Consider the following 19,612-nt stretch of genomic DNA (forward strand, 5'->3'; position numbering starts at 1 on the left):
ACACTTGGGAACTGTCCAACTCGATGTATTAGGTGCATTTTCGTAATTTAAATGAGCTCTTCAACTTAAAAAAAAAAAAAAAAAAAAAAAACAGCTTCACACCCTGTTTACTGCTTAAGGAGTGTAGTTGTATCTGTATAATTTTGTGGCTCATGCTTTTGTAATTTTATTTATTTTTTATTTTGCAGTGTAAATGTGCTCAGTATTGGCCTGATCAGGGCTGTTGGACATATGGAAATATTAGAGTTTCGGTGGAAGATATGACTGTGTTGGTCGATTACACAATTCGGAAGTTCTGCATTCAACAGGTAGTCTTTTGTTTGTTCACTGATCTATAAAATCTCACTCGGGGAGTTGAAGATAGAAGATTTCATTTTGCACACACTGCATTAATTATTAGACGTCATCTGTTTGCAGCAGACATATTTATTCAGCCCAGGAGTCCATAGTGTTTTGTAAAAAGAGTTAGCTAAATGTTGCTCTATATTTGAAGGACAGCAGATTTTTTGAAAGTATTTGTAAAAGTACTAGAGGAAAAAAAAGAGAATTTAGCAATACTGATTGCATACCAGTCTAAATAATATTTATTTATGATTAATTGCAGTGGGAAGCCTATGAAATCTCAGTATGGTATTAACCAAAAAATTCATTATCTGTGACCTATAATGTCCTACATTGTAATTCATTGTGTGATTTAAACAGGCTTGTAAAATGCCTGATTGTCATTCTCTTAAATAAATGTAATGTATAACCCCAGTCATACACCTGCTCAAAGTGTCTCAACCTTGTTTGACCACATCCCACAAAAACGCCTTGGCTCCAGAGTTCTATAATTTCCTGATTGTTCCTGCCATTTACCTGTTGTCACGTGTCTACACCCTTGCTGTTAGACCTCTCCAGCGAGTATTCAGGCCCCACTGTCCCATCCATTCACATGTTCTGTCATCTTTTCACAGTCAAATTGATCCTTTGGCTGGATACCAGCTCTTATTCCTTTTCCCTGCTATTCCTGCAAAGCATTCTTTTGTATGCTGTATTGCAGTCCACCATCTTCTCCCAACTCTGCTATGCGACATTTACATGTTCAGCACTGAACAATGTCCATCAGCACCCACTCCACTACCCCTGCCGAGCCGAATATCCTGGTATGGCAGTCCTACCTAAACACTGTAATGCTGTGTAAAATCCATTTAATTAATAGAACGTCCCAGACACTGCTCCTTTCCTAGTATGTCAGACCTGCAATCAACTTGCTTGCTCCTTCTGTCAGTACTTACCATTAATATGTTTGGTATAAGTGATGCATATTTCTCAGCTAGGACTTCTTGCTACTTGTATTTTGCTGTCAGGTCTGCCATCCTTTCCCATCCACATCATCTAGGCTTTGTTACCTTTGTCACTATTTCCACCCACCTTTGTCTTCCCTTCACACACTCTTTTAACACTACCAGAATGTGCCTTCATGTGATTCATGTCTCTCCAATCCCCAGGATTGTGTTGGTGCCCTTTTCGGTTGATCCACCTCATCTGTGTAATTGTCCATGTTCTGCCTCACTAGGTGGGAATTCTAACTTATTCTTAGGTTGAACTTTATTTTATGAAACTCGGGGGGGAAAAAAACAAATTGAGTAAACAGTTAAAATTGGTGGACATATTTCATTCCTCAATTCATCCCCATTTCTCGTTTTGTACTGCCTGTCTTATGGGGCTCCTGCAGAAATCTGTGCTTCTCAGCCACAATGATATACTTATGTTCAGTTTTTCATTGACTCCCAGGTTGGAGATGTTACCAACAAGAAGCCACAGCGACTTGTCACTCAGTTTCACTTTACCAGCTGGCCTGACTTTGGGGTTCCATTCACGCCGATTGGTATGCTGAAATTCCTGAAAAAAGTAAAAACATGTAACCCCCAATATGCAGGAGCGATCGTTGTACACTGCAGGTTTGTTGAAGCCTTTTTCCTCTAACGTTCTTTCTCTCCATTCTTTTAATCATGAAGCATACGGACTCCTGATATTTGTACATAGAAAGGCAAACACTGGCATCTAGAGTTGTTTTCTGCATCAGACATTTTCACTACCACAGTGAAGGGCCCTCACCTTCCCAAGCGCTAATCATTCCCTCACCCTAATTTGTTTGATCGCTATACTTTTAGAAATGGAACATTTTCTAAAAAAGTGTTTGGTATCCCAGTACCATTTTCAACATGCATAGGAAGCATGTTTGTTCATTGTGCAGGTTTAAACGTCTCACTTAATGTTTCACCATTGAATGACCATTTAGCGCCGTATTTTCATTAAATTGAATTTAACTGGAAAAAGTGATGATGACTGTTTGATGGCATATGTGGCTGCAGATACACATGTTACGCAAACTCCTGCCATCCAGTGTTTGGTCCGGAGTGGCACAAGTTGTTTTTCTTCCGAAAAGTTTTCCAAGTCACTGGATCGAGCGGCGACTCCTCTCTGTGATATTGCACATAGGCATCGACCTCTGTGCTGGATTGTTTTCTTTCCGTCATCTGGTTCGGACATGTGTCTTCGCTGTTTTGGCTCACTCCAGTTCAAAATCTTTCTCCTATCTTACCCTCTTTTGACATTATTGTTCTTGCTTACGATTCTCCCACCTTAGCGCTCGCCTTGACTCATCGGTTCGGGTACCGACTGCATGCCCTTTGCGTAGTCTACGCCCAGCTCGGGCCTATTTTCCACACTGCACCGATGGACATGCTAACCTGATGGAATGGACACCATTCTGCTTCTACCCTCTGTGCCACGCAAAATTTCCACACTCCGACCACCATCTGGTGTGTAATCTTTGCCTCTCCCCCGATCATCAACAGGCTACCTGTGACACCTGCAAATCTTTCCGATCGAAGAAGATCCTTCGGACCAAAGAGCATGTCAATTGGAAATGGTGCATAAGACTCCAGATGACACCCCGGACATCTTTCCTGATGAGCACGCACAGGAGGAGCAGGAGATCCTCTCCATTCAGGAGAGCCTCAGACATTGAAAGCCATGAAATCATCTCTGCACAACCTGTGGGTACTGTGCCCCTCCTGACCACCAAAAAACTGTCAGAGAGCCCCTTCTCAAGGTTGCCAGTCTGTCACGACCTCCAGGTCATGGTCAGAACCGATAGGCTACTTCGGCTGCCCCGCTTTCTGGCTCGGCACCAAAACCATCTGCCAAGACCATGGCACCTTTCTCGCCTTTGACTTCCTTTTCATCGACCCGAGAATTTGTCTGTCTGGATCCAAGCTTTGGCTCCGAGCTGAACACCTCCAGCCTCCATTCCGGTGCCGACCAAATTGTACCGACTGAAATCTTCAATCTGCAAAACAAACAGAGCCGAGATCGTCCAACTAGAGACTGGGCCTGTCTTCGGCTACCACTTCTTCTGTGAAGCCTATACTGGGGCTATGGATGCTTGTCAGCTCCGCCTCCAAATTCAGTAGGGTACAGGATGTATTATTGCATCATCACCTGTACTTTTAAAAAGGAAGCTTTCCTTCCAGGACTTTTTGGCCATTCCTCCACCTCAGAAGAAAAGAAGTAAGGAAAAGGCCACTAATTCACCTTTTAGGCCTTCACCACCTCTTCCCCCACTTCCTACTCCACCTTCTTTACCTCCTTCTTCCCCTCCGTCTTCCTCCCCTTCTCTCGCTTCACCTTTACTGGGAGATTATACTCCTCCGGGTTCCCCTCTATTTGCTGGGGGGCATTTAGCTGGGCCACAACACGACCCAGACCCTTGGAATGCTTATGATCCCGACCCTATCCCCTCTAATGATCCAGACCTCGACCCCACACGCCCCTCACCACCAGAGTACCCTATTTCATACCAGCAAGTACTGGCACGAGCAGCGGCTTTTGATATTGTGGAATTGCATAGAGACCTTATCAAACAGGAATTCCTATTTGATACCCTTACTTCCACACACAGGGATATTCAGTTCCTCCTAATGCTCACTGGCATGCTTCGTCACACAGATGAAATGTTTAAGGAGCCCTAGGATTATTATGCCTAGAGTGGACAAAAAGTGCAAACTGCTCCCTCTGAACAAAAATAAATTAGGTGTCAGGCCCACCTGATTCAGTCATAGCTAACACAGCTCAAAATCGAGCTAACAGCCAGGCCACTGGAGACTCTCCTCTTCCTGAGGAGAATAAGAAAATTTATGCTGTGGGCAAAAAGGCTGCTGCACAGGCAGCCAGTCATTGGCGTTTCGCCAACTCACAATCATTGTTGGACAGGTATGACTGGGCTCTTTGGGGCAAAATGGAGGAGCTCCTCCAGTTGTTACCAGATGATTACCGAAAAAAAAGAGAACAGCAAGTAGTTGATCTGGGGCAGACAGTATCTAACAATTTTTTTGCTGTGCCGTGGACGCCACTGACGTAGCTGCATGCAGCATCAACACCAGTGTCCTTCTCCGAAGGCACGCTTGGCTGCGCTGCTCTGGTTTCAAACCAGAGGTCCAGGAGGAGGTTCTTAATATGCCCTTTGACAAGGAGCATTTCTTTGGCTTCAAGTGGTTATTTTCTAGAAATATGGAAGTTTAAATTCTGGGCTGTTCATCACATAAACCTCTGTCATTTACTCCAACAGCAACACTCAAGCTTTAGCTTAGTTGCATGCATGCATGCATGCATGCTTGAGGAGCTTGCAGACAATTTAAAATGTGGTGGTAGTAGTAGTCTAAGGTCTGCTGCTATTGAGAAATTAAAATGTGTTGCCTTTGATGGTAGGGGTTACATTCCAAGCAGTTATTCTTATTCGGTGGGCACCAATTAAAAAGAACAGACCGATTCAATTCATTATTATATTTTATCAAGAGTTTGAAGGTGAGCCACTAGACATGTGGAGCAGAAATCCACCTGATTGCATGAAGTATTGGAAGACACAAACCTTCTCAGCCCCGGATTTGGATCCATGTCTTGAGATTTTAAGCTGAGTTTGATTCACTTTAGCAGCGAACATTGGACCTATCTTGTAGCTGAATCGGGTCGCTCTCTGTTTTCTTTTTGTTTCTAACATGTATAATAATCACTTTCAAACTGTCAGATTAAAGTGCTGTGTGGTTAGCATGCGTCCATTAAGCCGCTCATAAAACTAAACCCCCAAACCCTTAAAGGTGCATTGTCCGCTGCATTGATAGAGAAAGACCAAAAGCAAATACCAAGGCTTGTTTTTTTTTCTTCTGGCCCAGCATTTAAAAAAGAGAAAGATGAGTACTAAAAATATCCAAAAACAGTCAGTAGCACAACTCTATTGATAAGATTTTATCAGTGGTTCCAGAAGCAAATATGGATCTGTACATCAGACTGTAATAACTAGTGTTTTACTATTGATCAGTGATGTCTGTGCCCTGGAGCCTAAATTGACTACCCAGATTATTTTCCTTTTTCTTTGTAGTTGTAGCACTTTTGCAGTTTCTTGCAGAGTTTGTTTGCCAGCTATGTATGCCACTTTTTGTTTTGGAAATTAATTATTTGAAGAGTGTGTTATAAACACTAAAGCTAAATTTAAGGTATTGCCAAATACCTTTACTCCGGCGTGCTCTAAAACGAGTACTGTGGAACTTTGGGTGTCCGCAACACCTTCTCAAGGGCCTGTGCCTGTTTAGAAAATACAATAACATTAGTTAATTGATACACTCCTATAAAAGCAAAATGTAAAACTGAAAAATTAAAATCAGTCTGTAAATGCGATTGAATTTGAAGTAGGAGGCTATTAATTACATTAGTATCTTTTGGTTGGTACCTGGGAGCAGTGCAACTATGCAACCGGAATCTAGTATGGACAGCTTTTAGCTCAACTGAAGCCCTGGCATATGCCTACCTAAAAAGAGAGATTGTGTTATGAGCAGAAGAGGCGGGGTCTATTATTGATGGGGTGTGTTTCTGGGGGGGTGGGGTGGGATTTTCATCCTGTGAAGGAGGGATCACAACTGATTTTGACAGTAACCGTGGGCATCACATTGGTCTATCAATCCCAAAGCAAGATGATGTTACTTTGGCCTTTTCACAATTAACTTCTGCTAATTTAATTTTGGAAGGTATTTTAAAATGTTTGCAAAATCCTATGCTAATATTGTCTATACTGCTCAACTGAGGTGCTTTCCTACTAAAGGTGTGGTGTCTCAGTTCCACCTTAATCAGCCTGCCAACCCCTCACTACCACATGAAGGAGTTGGCGACTGTCCAAGATGGACCCTAGAATTGTGGGCATCTACATGGATGGCAATAAAGAGGTCAGAAGTTCTGCTCTTTATCGATTACACTAACAAAAAGAAAGAATCCTCTCATTGAGCTCTTGTGCATAAAGATTTGCTGTAGAAAGAAAGTATCTGTCCTAGGGAACCCTAGCACATTCTACCAGATCAAAATATGCTGCAGAAGCCCCAGCGAGAGGAATGGCTGTGGTGGACAGATGTACAGAAGCAACGTGATAGTACCTTCACACCATCACCAAACACTTCTGTTTAGACTCTGAAGTGAGGAGGGATGGGCATTTTGCCTGCTCAGTACTTCAGGATTTCCTTAAATAGCCTTTCTTTCAGACTGACCGCCTTTCTAGTATTGCTTGGGATTCCAGCAAAAAATAAGGAATCTGTATGTAGAAGTATCAGTCCGAACGAAAGTTGATCAATTACGTTCGGTAACTATCTTTCTGGTGTGTCGCACCTGCTGCAAGAATGCTTTGGAAAGACTAGAACTGATGTTGAGATATTTCTCTGTTCAAGCAGCCAAACTATGGAATTCATTACCCCCAATATAATATCCACGGATAACTATCTTGTCTTCAGAAGACTACTCTAGAGTTGGCTCCTTCATAACCACCATATCCAAACAGCAATGGACTGAATATGCCTGTGTTGATTAATATTTATAATCTGATTGTGTATATTCTAGATATGTATAGTTCTTTAAGAAATATGTATAGTTACTATTTCATAATAAATTATATACATACTCCTTAAGCCTGTTTAACAAATGTATATTTACTTACGGTTACATATATATGTATGTGTATATGTATATACATATATGTGTATATTATTGTATGCTTGATATGTCCGTAGGTCATTGCATAGCTCCTAGATAAGTTATTATATTAGATACTTACGAATCCCTGCTTTCTTTTTTATATCAGAATGAGCAAATGTTATCTTAACTATTTAACAGCAAGCATTTTGCTATTGCAAAATTGAGGAAAGATAAATGAATGTTTGAAAAAAGGTACACTTATTAATTAACATCAGATGTTACACATCCTGAGTCTGTTTATACAATACAACTTTACTTCTCGAGTTATTATATCCAGTATTATATTCTTTGCACATATATTCACTTACTATGTATTTATTTACTTATCTATTTATAACTAGTTCTACTGTACTAGCGAAAAAAGAAATTCCAATAAATAAAATTAAATAAATAAAATTACATACATTTAAAAAAAAAATTAAATAAAAAATAAATAATAAATTAAAAGTTGCTCTCTCATAAATTGTACTCTGTTGCCCCACCACCCTATGTCTCTATCAATCTATCCTCCATCCCTACTCTGATTCATCCCAAAACCCATTTTACTACTTTGATCTCCAAAATAACCCTGCCTAAGCTCTTCCCTCCTTTATGGCTCCTGGCTCACCCCACACCTAAGTTTACTTCTATGATCTCCCAAACAACCCTACTAAATTCTCCTTCATTTATCTCATATATGACACATCCAAAACCCCTCCTACTACTATGATCTCCCTAACCCTTTCCACAGACTCCTCCCTCCTCATCTCTCCTTTACGCATCCCAAGCCTCATCCTATCACTATAAACTCCCAATTAACACGTCTGGAGTCTTCCCTCCTCTATCCCACCATTACTCTAGTCAATCCAACTAACAAACTCACATATCCTCCTATTTCCCTATACTAATCCACCACTAACTCCCTTCGTGTTCCGAAGTAGCGTGCTGCTCATCGATAAGCACTTTGACGCCTCGTCAGGGGTAATAAGCACTGTATAGATACACTTAGAATACAATAAAATATTGCTTCATTTGGATCTAAAACTACATTTTGAAAAACTCAAACAGTCCTTTTAAAATTACGTTTTTATACATTATTTTTGATTGAATTAAATAACATTTATTAATTTATGTATTTGTTTTATTTATATTTTGTTCTGTATTGTGTTATGACAATCAAATTGCCAGGCCGGTATCCCCCCTCTGCCAATACTCATTCATTGGGGGGTCCCCAGAAATCAGAGCTAAGAACTGCTGTTATGAAATATTTCAGAAGAGGATACAGCAGTACTTGCAGAACTCTCCTTCTTAAAAAGAATGGAATGAAAATGTGTTGGTCTAGCAGTTATATGGACAGAACTTAGTGTAAAGTTTTCAGTCAAGCCTCGCATTCAGGACAGAGGAGGTCTAAAACAAGTATTACACAAAGATCAGTGATGAAGCAGCCTGTCACTGAGAAGAAACATATGCGATTTTCAGTGGTAGTTGAAGAACCTTCCTAAAGTGCTTCTAGCACAACCCCATCATAATATCAGCCTACTCTGTTAATTGAATTAAAATATAATTAAGAATCTTTGAAAAAGGAGGGCAGAATAAAAAATCCTAGTGTGTTTAAAACCACACAGTCTGCTCCAGAAATGGACATTGAAAGGGACTGAAACCACCAGAGTGACCTTTGCTAAGAAGTGTTTCATTACTTTCAGTGAATATCACCATTCATCCCTGTTTCTTTGTCTATCAATAACATACAACAGAAACAATGAGATTGTCATACAAAAAAGTGTTTGTGTGGAAATTTTATACCATGACCTTGGAGTAGATCCAATCATTAGGCCTTCTAAACCTATGAAAATAGGATGCCACCGGGTTGGCTGTAATACCATTACTCTCCAATATATCCATGTGGCTATTAACTCAGGTTGTTTAGCAAAATCTGTTCTAGTTTTGTGCTGACAACACATAAATGCATCTCTAGTGAGTGAAGAAACTGAGTCAAAGGAATATCTTACATTTCTGCACCACATCTCTAATTAGATGAGTAAACACCTATTGTACTTGAATGGTACTAAAAGTAAAATTTTGATGTTGTGTTGAGCAAAGGACAGAACTGCCCGCATTCCATGAATGACTTGGAAGATGAGCCTGGCCACCACACTCTATTATCAGATAATGGGCTTATTCTTTGACTCCTCTCAATTAACTGTATGTTTAAACTGTCTCGGCCTTTGTAAGGTCCTATAGATGCTTTATAGGAGCCAACAGGAGTGCTAATCTTGGTGTGATGGGGAAATTATATTGTGAACTGCATCAGAAACGCACATTGTGCTTTCCAGTACTGTGTGCAGAGGCTCACCTTCTGCTTCACCAACCATTATCTCATCAAATGAGATCGTGTAGATCCCAGAAACTCCAGCTGTTCTGTGGATTACGGTGAATGGCTGAATCCTACCCCAGTCAACCTTATCCCCTCATCCTCTACATTTCACAACTGTGCCTGAAATACTCCATAGCTGTGAGAATGCGATGTGGTTGATGGAACTGACATCCTTTTAAAATTGCGTTTTCTGCCGTTCAACGTCCGTGAGATGACCACTACAAGGTGTGCAACTTGTGCATGTTACCAGGCCACAGCTGCTTGTTGTGCCTTGCCTTCAGTCCCAAAAAAATGACCCTCTGGTATTGAAGGGGGTAGCTCTGGGCACAACTGAAAGATGTATAGCAGAGCACGTTGGAAACTCTGGATATCTCTCAGCGAAAAGGTCCCCTTGATGCTGAAGAATAGGAAGATGCTAGTCCATCTAGTCTTCTAGCTGTGCAGCCAGCTCTCAGTGTAGTGACTGGGTCCTCTAGTGAATCAGACGATGAGAAGATGGATTTTGACTCAGCACTAAGGATTTTCCCTTGCAGAATAGACTATGTCCAAGGTTGTGAGTATGCCTTTAAGGCCCATATCACTAAGCCAGGGCCCCAAAGAAGTCCAACACAAGTAGAACACCACTCTGGAGGGAGCTTGGTGTAAACCTTTGAGCATGGATGCCGAGTAAAAGTGAGCCAAAGTTCCCTGCCACCTCCAGGTTCCGATCAGAACCTGCAAAAAACCTTTTACCAAGGGTATTGACCTCAAGCATTCTTAAATTCCAGTTGCTACAAGGGCACCGAGCACTGTTGGTCCCAGCCGAAGCAAGCAACAATGGCGCCATCTGCCCCTGCCCACAATATGCCTTGACGCAGAAACACTCCTTAACGACGAAGCTGAAAGAGAAGCAGACCTCAAAACCTCTGTTGCCACCTACGATCTCAAGATAGCTTATGTCCTCATACCCATCTTACCCTGCTCATTGTCTGTACCTACACTTTGAATTGGCAATGTCGTTCTCTTATCACAAAGTACTCTGTTTCAGGGTCACCACAGTTCCAATGATGTTTACAAAGTGCCTAACAGTAGTGGATGCTCTTCTGCGAAGAAAGAGCTTCACGTTTTTCTCTACTTCGACGATTGTCTGATCGAGAGCAGCAGCAAGCTGGCATGTCTAGCAAACAGCAGTGTCCCTGCTCAACAATTTGGAGTTCACCTTTAAATGCCACACAGTACCACCTAAAGCCTTTACAGGTATAACACTTCCTTATTCAGTATTGGACGCAGTCATGGAGAAAGCCTATTCCAGATAGCGAAGAGTTACAACTGTTCAGCTGCTACCTCATTTTAGCCCAATTGTTGGTTTGCAGTGTGATGTCCAGCGCCTTCTGTGGATGAAGCTATCATGCATCGCCATTGGTCCATATGCAAGGCTTCATATGCAGCCGCTCCAAGAGTACCTCATGCTTCAGGGATTCCATGCAGAAGGTCACAGTGAATATTTAGTGTTGGTATAGGCCAAGGCCCACCACTCTCTGCGGTGGTGGAGCAGCAACAATTTGAAGCAAGGCAGGCCTTTTGCAGACCCAGTAACACAATGACCATCACCACAGATGCCGCTCTTATAGACTTCAGCAGCATCACTGTTCAGGGAATATGGCCGTCTCAACCACTGGGTCACCACTTTGAGTACCTGGAAATGCTCTGAAAGAAAAGGTTGGGGATATTTTTTTACACTTTTCTACCTTTCTTTATGTGGGGAAGAACAGAGGCAAACCCCACTAATCCTTATTGTGTGAGCCCCAACTTGGGCCAGTCAACACTAGTACTTCATTCTCATGGAGCTCTTAGAAGTCTTAGAATTCGGATACCTCAACCTTCTGAGGAATGTATGTCTGTCTTAAAGGAAGCTCAACTTCCCACAATACTGGCTTGTTACGCGGCAAAGTGGAAAAGGTTTGTTCACCACTGCATATCTAAGATCGTTAAGCCTTCAAAGCTTGCCGTACAGGATATTATTGCCAAGCTTTTGCACTTGCAAAATGCAGGCCTTGATTACACCTCCATCCAATTCCACTTAGCTGTATTTGCAGCGTACATACCTAATATAGCACACTTGTCCAGCTTTTGAATTTAAAGTCTTCATGGAAGGTCTCGAGAGCGATACTCCTGCTTCCATGTGGAATCTCAATTTTGTCCTAACCAGACTCATGGGGCCACCATTTGAACCTCTACATTAATGGCCCTTCAGTTCCTGTTCTGGAAGGTGGTCTTCATAGTTGCATTAGCGAACTGTAGGCAATCACCTTGAAGGAGCCCTTCATCTATGTTTCAATCAAGACAAGTTGCAAATGACCGAACCCAAAACTATATGGCAGGAGTATGAGGAGCATGTGAATCTACAGCACTACACATGGGAAAGAGATGTCTTTAGGTGGTATGTAACTTATTCCTTACTTAATGATAAATAGACATACACAGTGAATTGTTTAATTGAGTTAGATTTGGTGGAGTGCTTCAAGTAATGAGTCACAGTATTATTATACTATTAGTATTATAGTATGCTACTATTCCAGTATTGCAGAACAGAGTATTGCAGGACAGAGCTGACTATGCTGCAGAACAGAGCTGACGGTTTCACTTTTTTATCGTCCTTGGTTAATCCAATAATAACTATAGTGTCCTGGATTCAATTTGTGGAGAAATGTAAATCTTTATTTCTGATTACAAGCTTGTGATAGCATTCCTGAATCGTGCTATAGTACTTTCTTAAAAATAACCATTCAGCCAACACGTTATTTCGCCTCCTGGTGGCTAGCAAGCCTTGGGCCTTTTTCAAGGCAGTAGTGAAGGTTTATGTTCAAAGTCAGAAACATAAGTTCACTCGTAAGCAATCTGTGAGAGGTCCTGGACAGAACGCGCTCTGCGTTCCTGCTTGGCCATGTCAGACATAAAATACCCTCCTTGTATCTTAAACGGTCACATTGTACGAAACATGTTCGACTAAGCTGTTTATTTTGTCTTTGGCCTCGAAAGGCCTTGATCTATGCACATTTAAAGGGTGACTTTCAGCCATTGGCTTTTTTTGGAGTTGCCGGATCAACCCTCCTTGTTAAAGTCACCTTATGACACGTTCGGTCTTCCGTGACTTTTTGGTCTAAACCAGTTGGCAGACCCTCCTCGGGTGGGGGTGGCGGGGGTTGGGTTATTTCTTTGTTCTATTCTAAGGTAAGGAATCTGTGGCTAGATTTATCTGAGTAACATCTTATCTGGTAGAGACCCTATCTAGTTACAGATTCCTTACAAACCCCTCCAACCTCCCTGGTTCTGCAAACTGATCTGCCTGCCTAAAAAGGTTCCTATATATCTGTAGTTTTGACACACTGGTAAATCAGAGTTTTGATGTGGCTCTGTGCTTTTGGTGCAGAAATAGTTATGAAAGGAAACTGACGTCAGTGTGCTATAGGGAGGTGCCTATATAGGCACCGTCCACATCACATCTGGCACAGATGACATGTAGCCGATCGATTGCAACTACCGGCATGTAGAGGTGCTGCTCAAGATTTTACAGATCCACTGTAGCGCATGGTGACTATTGTAAAATAAGGTAAGAAATCTGCAGCTAGATAGTCACTACCAGATAAAGTGTTACCGAAGGTAAGTACTTGTTTTTCTAGACCCCATTGTGGCACTCCACCTGTGGAGCCAGCATCTGATCCCGCTCCGCGCTACCCTGAGTTTCCTGGTGCCAGAGCATTCCCTGTTCAACATAAGGAGTTCTTAGATGGCTTCCATGCCATCTTTGGGCCACCAACTCCCTCTGGCACACCCTTGGCGGGCCCCCTGGAGCTGAGAGGTGCCTCGGCTGGGTTAGCGTCCGTGTTTTCACCCTCAACACTAGCCAGGCCCTCAGGATCCAGACTGATGCTGCCACGTATTACTCCATCCACACTCTCTCCAACCCACCTGGCGCCACCCCCTGGGTGAAGAGTATAGTATCCTGAACTCCCAAAGCTGGAGAACCTGACCTCCGGTCAGGAAGGACCTTCTTATGCAGCAACAATGTAGGGTACTGCACCTGAGGCAGTGTATTCACCAGCTTCGTGCCTGAAGATTGAGCCGCAACAGTTAAGGGCTTTTGATCTCCTGCCAAACGTTCGTGATGTCACTTTGGCAGCCAAGCATCCATCCACTAACTCTCTCTACCCCTGCTGTAGGGATAGGTTTCTTTGCCCGCTGTGCCTTGCACCATGGGGACCCCCTCTCTGCACCTTTCTTAGAGTTTTTGCTGTTTATTCTACCTTAAGCCCAGCAATGTTTTACACTTGGCACAATTAAGGATTATTTATCAGCTATTTGGACTTTTACGTGGCTGCTGGATCAGCCTCTCCTGTTTCAGTCAACATTGCACTCGTTTTTCGAAAGGTTTATAACATTTATTCCAGCCTATTCCCTTTGTGATGCCCCACTTGGATCTTAATTTAATCCTTACTTACCTCATGTGTTCTACATTTGAACTCCTGCATAGGTGCTCTTTACGGCTCTTGGACATCAAAATGGTTTTCCTGTAGGTCATTACATTGATCAGGAGCTTTAGTGAGATTTCCCTGCTTTCTACAGTCTGCCTCATCCTTCCATGGAGGAGGAGAGACTGCTTTGCTTGAACCTTAAGAGCGCTCTCCTTCTATATTGATCACACCATAGACCATTGAGTTGGGTGATCAGCTCTTCATAAGTTCACTTTAATAAAGAAGGGCAAGGCTGTGCAGAAACAAACCATCTCCCGATGGATATTATTCTGCATAAATATTTGCTACACTTTGGCGAAGAAGCAGCCCCCTGAGGGTGTGTTGTCTCATTGTACCAGGTCCAAGACTGCCACTAGTGGTTAGCACGTGGGGTACATGTCCTGGACGTCTGCCAAGCTGCTATGTTTGCATACCTCCACACGTTCATGAAGCAGACTGCTTAGAAAGTAATGTATGCATTAGTGGGTATTTCACCCGTTCTGTACTCCAGGCTTTTTTGGTGTAAGCAAGTTCGCAGACCCACCTCCACATGGATTTTCCTTGGGTATCTATTCTAAGGCAATGAATTTGCAGATTGAAGTCCCTTTCAGAAGAAAAAATTAATTATCTTCAGTAATGCATTTTCTTGTAGAGACTCTAACTACAGAGTCCTCACTGAAACTCACTTCCTTCCTGTTCTGTGAACTGACCTCTTAATCCAAAAGTTCTTATTGGACTCTGCTCACTGGTGAAAACAGAAACGTTGTTTGTTATGTGGCTCTCTGTTTTTGGCACAAAAATAGCCATGAAAGAATCTGTCAGGAAACCGGGTTGACGCTTATTTGGCACTGTAGCATTCTTTCTGATACAGTCAATGAGCCAAACGATGCCACCTACCGGCACCCAGAGGTACTGCTCAAAGTTTTCCCGGTCCAGTCTGATGCCTGGGTAATATACTACAGTGGGGAATCTGCGTTTAGATCGTCTCTATCGAAAAAGGTGTTACCAAAACACTTCTTTGAATAACAACAACTTGGAAACGTCTGAGCCCAATGCTCGATGGCAGGAGTATGTTAAGCTTGAGAATCTACATCACTATATGTTACAAACAGATGCTTAGAGGCTAAGTAGCATTTTTCTTCCATCGTGATCAGAACATCGCCAGACGTCCTCCAGTTCAAAAAGTATCTGAATACTCCCCACAACAAAGGACACTACATCCCTGCACAATAGCAGTCATCTCCCTTAATTACATCACTGTAAATTCTGCTGCTTCCCATCTAGGTTTCCACTTCACAACAATCCATACTTAAATATGTGATTACCAACCGATCTGTTCCCAAGGCACTGTAAAGGTAGCCTTTGAGCTATCTTGTCCTCCAAGTTTGTATTACGGTTTGATTTCCAGCTGGTCAGACTTTTCCAGACTTTCAGATCCTGCTTGCGCAGTCTCAAATGATTCTCACCGTTTTGTTATACATTTTCTCACATCACTTACATATACTGTGACATCAAAACACTTTCACAAGTTGGCTTAACTTGCTCTGTAAGCGTATCTGACCTAACAATTAACATTAATAATCTTATTTTTCATATGAACACTGTGCACAGTTTCTTCTTTGCAGTGCGTGTTTAAAACTTGGTTTGTAACTCACTCTTGTTGCTCTTTCAGTGCGGGAGTAGGTAGAACGGGGACATTCATGGTCATCGATGCCATGCTGGACATGATGCATGCAGAGAAGAAAGTAGACGTGTTTGGTTTTGTTAGCCGAATCCGTGCTCAACGATGTCAAATGGTACAAACCGATGTAAGTAACACAAGTCTTTCAGTTATTTTTGCTCTTTTTTTATTTCAATAAACAGTATGCCTGGATTGCTTATGCACTCTTAAAAAATATTCTGATGGCACATGTTAATTCTGACTTCTAACTCAGAAGCACTTTCAGTTTGAGGATCTTTGCATAAAAGAAAGATTTGTGGCTGAGTCACAAAGAGCATTGTACCTGTAGAGTTTGAGTAATCCACACATGTAGATTTCCACCAACACCTACGCAGAGATCTCTGTCCGGGTGGTATTGACCAATTATTGGTAGAAACCTGCACCTTGTTGTGGGATTCATAAATCTCCTCCCCACCCTATCACAAATCGGTGGAGCCTCCCATGATACAAATTGTGACAGTAAATTCACTACTAATTACTTTATTGCCAGATGTTCTCCACCTGCCTGTAGGGGATAATAAGGAAACCCATATACATGACCCAGATCTTAGACACCGGAAACACATCACCCCTGCAGTCGCATAAATACATCTCATGCCCTAAGCTCCCTATTACTTCACGTTCTCTGTTTTCCACTCAAAATAGAAACATTGCTTGATGTTCAGAAAACATGGAGTGTTTCTCTTTTTCATTGCCCATTTGTTTTACGTTCCTTCTAGTTATTATTATGGAAGAAGAGCAGAGGGGAACAAAGAGCACACCTTGCACATCTGTGTTTCCACTCTTAAATCGTCGAGTTGTGAGTTTGACATCTATCTCATTTGCACATTTGTGAACCTTTTTTGACTGTAAGAGTCCTCAGTATCGGGCTGTCTCTACTTACCTTCTTTTTGGGTGTTCAGGGCTCCCAATCATGTGCCCTGCGTTCCATGCTGTTCTGTCCCATAGTACAGGCTGGGAGAAGTCCTAGACATACTTCCGAGCCACAGGTTCACCTGGCCAGCCAGACCTCTGCAGGAGTTTCTCATGCCCTGTGGCATTTACATAGGCTTGCTGCAAATTTTGGAATACCTCCTTTAATAGCATGTGCACTTCTCTCTTTGAGAACCCTGTCTTTGCTCTTTCAGATTCATCCATCACTTGTCACAGGTGACGCTCTAACCTACAACTACGTCAGGCACTCTTCCAAATGTCTGGCTTGCCACACCATCCAGCCACAGTCTCTCCCAAATGTGTGGTTGCAGTAGTTAATCAGTGCCCTAGAGTAAAAAAGTTATGTTTTTGTAGGTGACTTCCCAAAGGTTACAGAGGAAGTTGAGGGTCAGAATCGAAGATATCTGTGGGACTCGGCAGTGTACAGGCTTTGGCTCACAACCGAAGACCCCAGCCATCCTTGTTGGAGCGTGCCTGTCATAAAAGATTTGGTCGATTGAATGGCAGAGCGCAGCTTTATCTGAGGAGTTGGTGGTTGAGAACATTAACCAAAGAAGAGAGGTCCAGAAAGATAGTTGCTCTAATACCACCACCAGTTAATCTGTGTACTAAAGAATAAGTGACGGGTGGCTGGTTAAATGAGTAGGGTTGGTCAGATACACTGCTCAAGGATGAATGAACTTGAACTCTTTGGGACCTTACTTATTTCTGGGTTCTCTGATTATTCTGCTCACATATTAAAATCACTTGCCACAATGAGTTAATCGAAGAGTGATAGGGAACATATTCAGATTGTTTAATTAAATTAGGTATGTACCCATGAGGGGGACAGTGTGATATCATTCATCCAATTTGCTGTATTGTGTCAGCTTTTATGACTGAAAAAACGGGTTTCTGATGCAGATAACTGGACACATGGCTTTCAGTTACCTACAGTTTTATTATGGTGTATTCTCGTCACTGCACCACTTCCTTGCTGACTGCAGTCACAAGTCACAACATTAGAGTTTGAAGTTATCTGGAAGTAAGTCTTCTGTTATAGACTTGCAACCCTCTGACAGCTATGTTTCTTTAAAACATTGGGTAACTATAGTCTTCAATGAATGCCCTAGTAAGCAGCCTGTTTTTTGTGTCGTAGATCTAGAATTTGCAACCCTCCATTTATTGCTTGATACTTCTCTTTGGATTTCAAGGATTTTGACTGGAATGATGCTTTGTGTTTTTATGGGGTGGGGTGGAAGTTGTGTAGGTGCAGTTTAAGCATGGCTGTGAGGCAAGCCTGTAATAAGGAGAGAGGATTTATAATTTAAAATCAGCACTATAAAAAAGTGAGCTTGATTGGTAATGTGGATCATAGCTGGTGCGTTCAGACGAGGACAGACACTGATGGGTTTTCTCAAAGTATTTCTTCCCTAAGTGTAGTTTTTATTCCTTAAAGTAAACACATCCTCGACTTATCAGGCACTGCGTTGCTGTCCTCAAACTGTAAAATGATAAAATACGAAAAGTATCTCTTTAAAGCTAGTAGACCACATCGTAAGTGTTCTGTTGAGTTTTGTTTTATAGTTTTGTGTTACATGCCACAGCGAAAAAATAAAAAGTCTATATCTCTGTTCTAATATGAAGAATTCAATGAATTACGAAGAGCCACATGATTTTTTAAAAGCTGCTAAATAAAGTTAACCTTGGATATTGGTCTCATAGACTTTTTATAATTCTCAACTTGTACACTTAACCTTTATTTGCAGTGATGCTTCACAGCACGAGGCTAAATACAATGTGAAGGGTCATTTGTCCAAATATTATTTTCAGAAGCCTTTATTCACGCACACCTTTTTTGTTTACAGAGATCTAAGAAACGTAGGTCACCTAAATTTACCTAGTGTGGTGAGGAAACATTTTGCAGGATTACTCTATCCAGTTGGAAAAAAACTCTATAAAAACGTAGATATACAATTTTGGACCATGGGTCTTCGTAGTTAAACAATTCCCTCCCATGAATATAAAATAAATCCTGCTCAAGTGCCACTATAGAAAAGGATTGAAATATGTTGTCTGTTTTTAACTCAAAATTGCATGAGAAGGAAGGCTTTTAAGTTCAGTATGTGACACTTGACAAGAACTTTGTATGGCACAATTTTAATGAGTACACTATAAACTATTGATGTAATAGTGAGCAATCCTTAATAACCCTTCTTTTAAATATAAGATTTAACACGATCTTTCCTGTGCAATCCATGGGAAAGAGGCTAATCAAATCAATTCATGGTATGCTGGGACTGTTTTCAGATGTCTTGCGTTGCAATATCGTCCATTCCAGGGTCAGTTTGCTTTGACATCTTCTGCTTGTCTAGTATCTGAAAATATTGTTCTTAACCCTTAATGTTTTAGTACAACTCTATAGTCATTGTCTGTTGCTCCTTGTCAGGTAGTAAAAGTTCCATGCTTCTTTTAAATTACCCTTGTAAAGGTTGTAAGGCACGAGTAGCCTCAAAATCATCCTTAATTAAATCTTCATCTAAAAGTTCATAGTGAAAGTTGTTCTTCTATTTCAGATGCAGTATGTTTTTATATATCAAGCCCTCCTTGAACACTATTTGTATGGAGACACAGAGCTGGAGGTCACATCTTTAGAGTTTCATCTACAGAAGTTATATACCAAATTTCCAGGGTCCATCAGTAATGGGTTGGAGGATGAGTTTAAGGTAAGTGTTTTAAGGAAATTCGGTTTCTAGCATCATGGTTTTTTTTAAAGAAAAAATTAAAGTGCAAAAATAGATACATTTTGAACATATTGATACTGAAAGCTTTTCCTCTGTTGAAGAATTGTGTTCTGGCGACAAGTTTAAAAGTATGCCCTGACTATTTGGGATTCTGAAGTTCATTTTACCAATATTTTGGCTCCATAAATTGGATTTACATTATTTTCAGATGAACTTTATTTCGGATTTTTTATTTTCATTTTCAATTCTAAAGGCAAGTATATTTTTTTTAATCTATCTCAATACATACAACCATATAAGTATGTGTGTGTGTGTATGTATGTGTGTGTATATATAT

At 41.4% G+C, this 19,612-nt stretch overlaps 1 protein-coding gene across 2 annotated transcripts in view; it reads left to right on the forward strand.

The window, feature by feature from the left end:
• The window catches only part of PTPRA (protein tyrosine phosphatase receptor type A), a 570,283-nt gene that overhangs the window by 395,262 nt on the left and 155,409 nt on the right, over positions 1-19,612 (forward strand). For both annotated transcript variants that reach the window (XM_069204801.1, XM_069204809.1), the window contains 4 exons: positions 189-308; positions 1,777-1,943; positions 15,572-15,707; positions 19,108-19,257. In XM_069204801.1, coding sequence (XP_069060902.1) covers positions 189-308; positions 1,777-1,943; positions 15,572-15,707; positions 19,108-19,257 — 573 coding nt within the window. The remainder of the gene's footprint in view (positions 1-188; positions 309-1,776; positions 1,944-15,571; positions 15,708-19,107; positions 19,258-19,612) is intronic.

Source organism: Pleurodeles waltl, chromosome 1_2 (assembly GCF_031143425.1).
Source record: "Pleurodeles waltl isolate 20211129_DDA chromosome 1_2, aPleWal1.hap1.20221129, whole genome shotgun sequence".
Lineage (NCBI taxonomy): Eukaryota > Metazoa > Chordata > Amphibia > Caudata > Salamandridae > Pleurodeles > Pleurodeles waltl.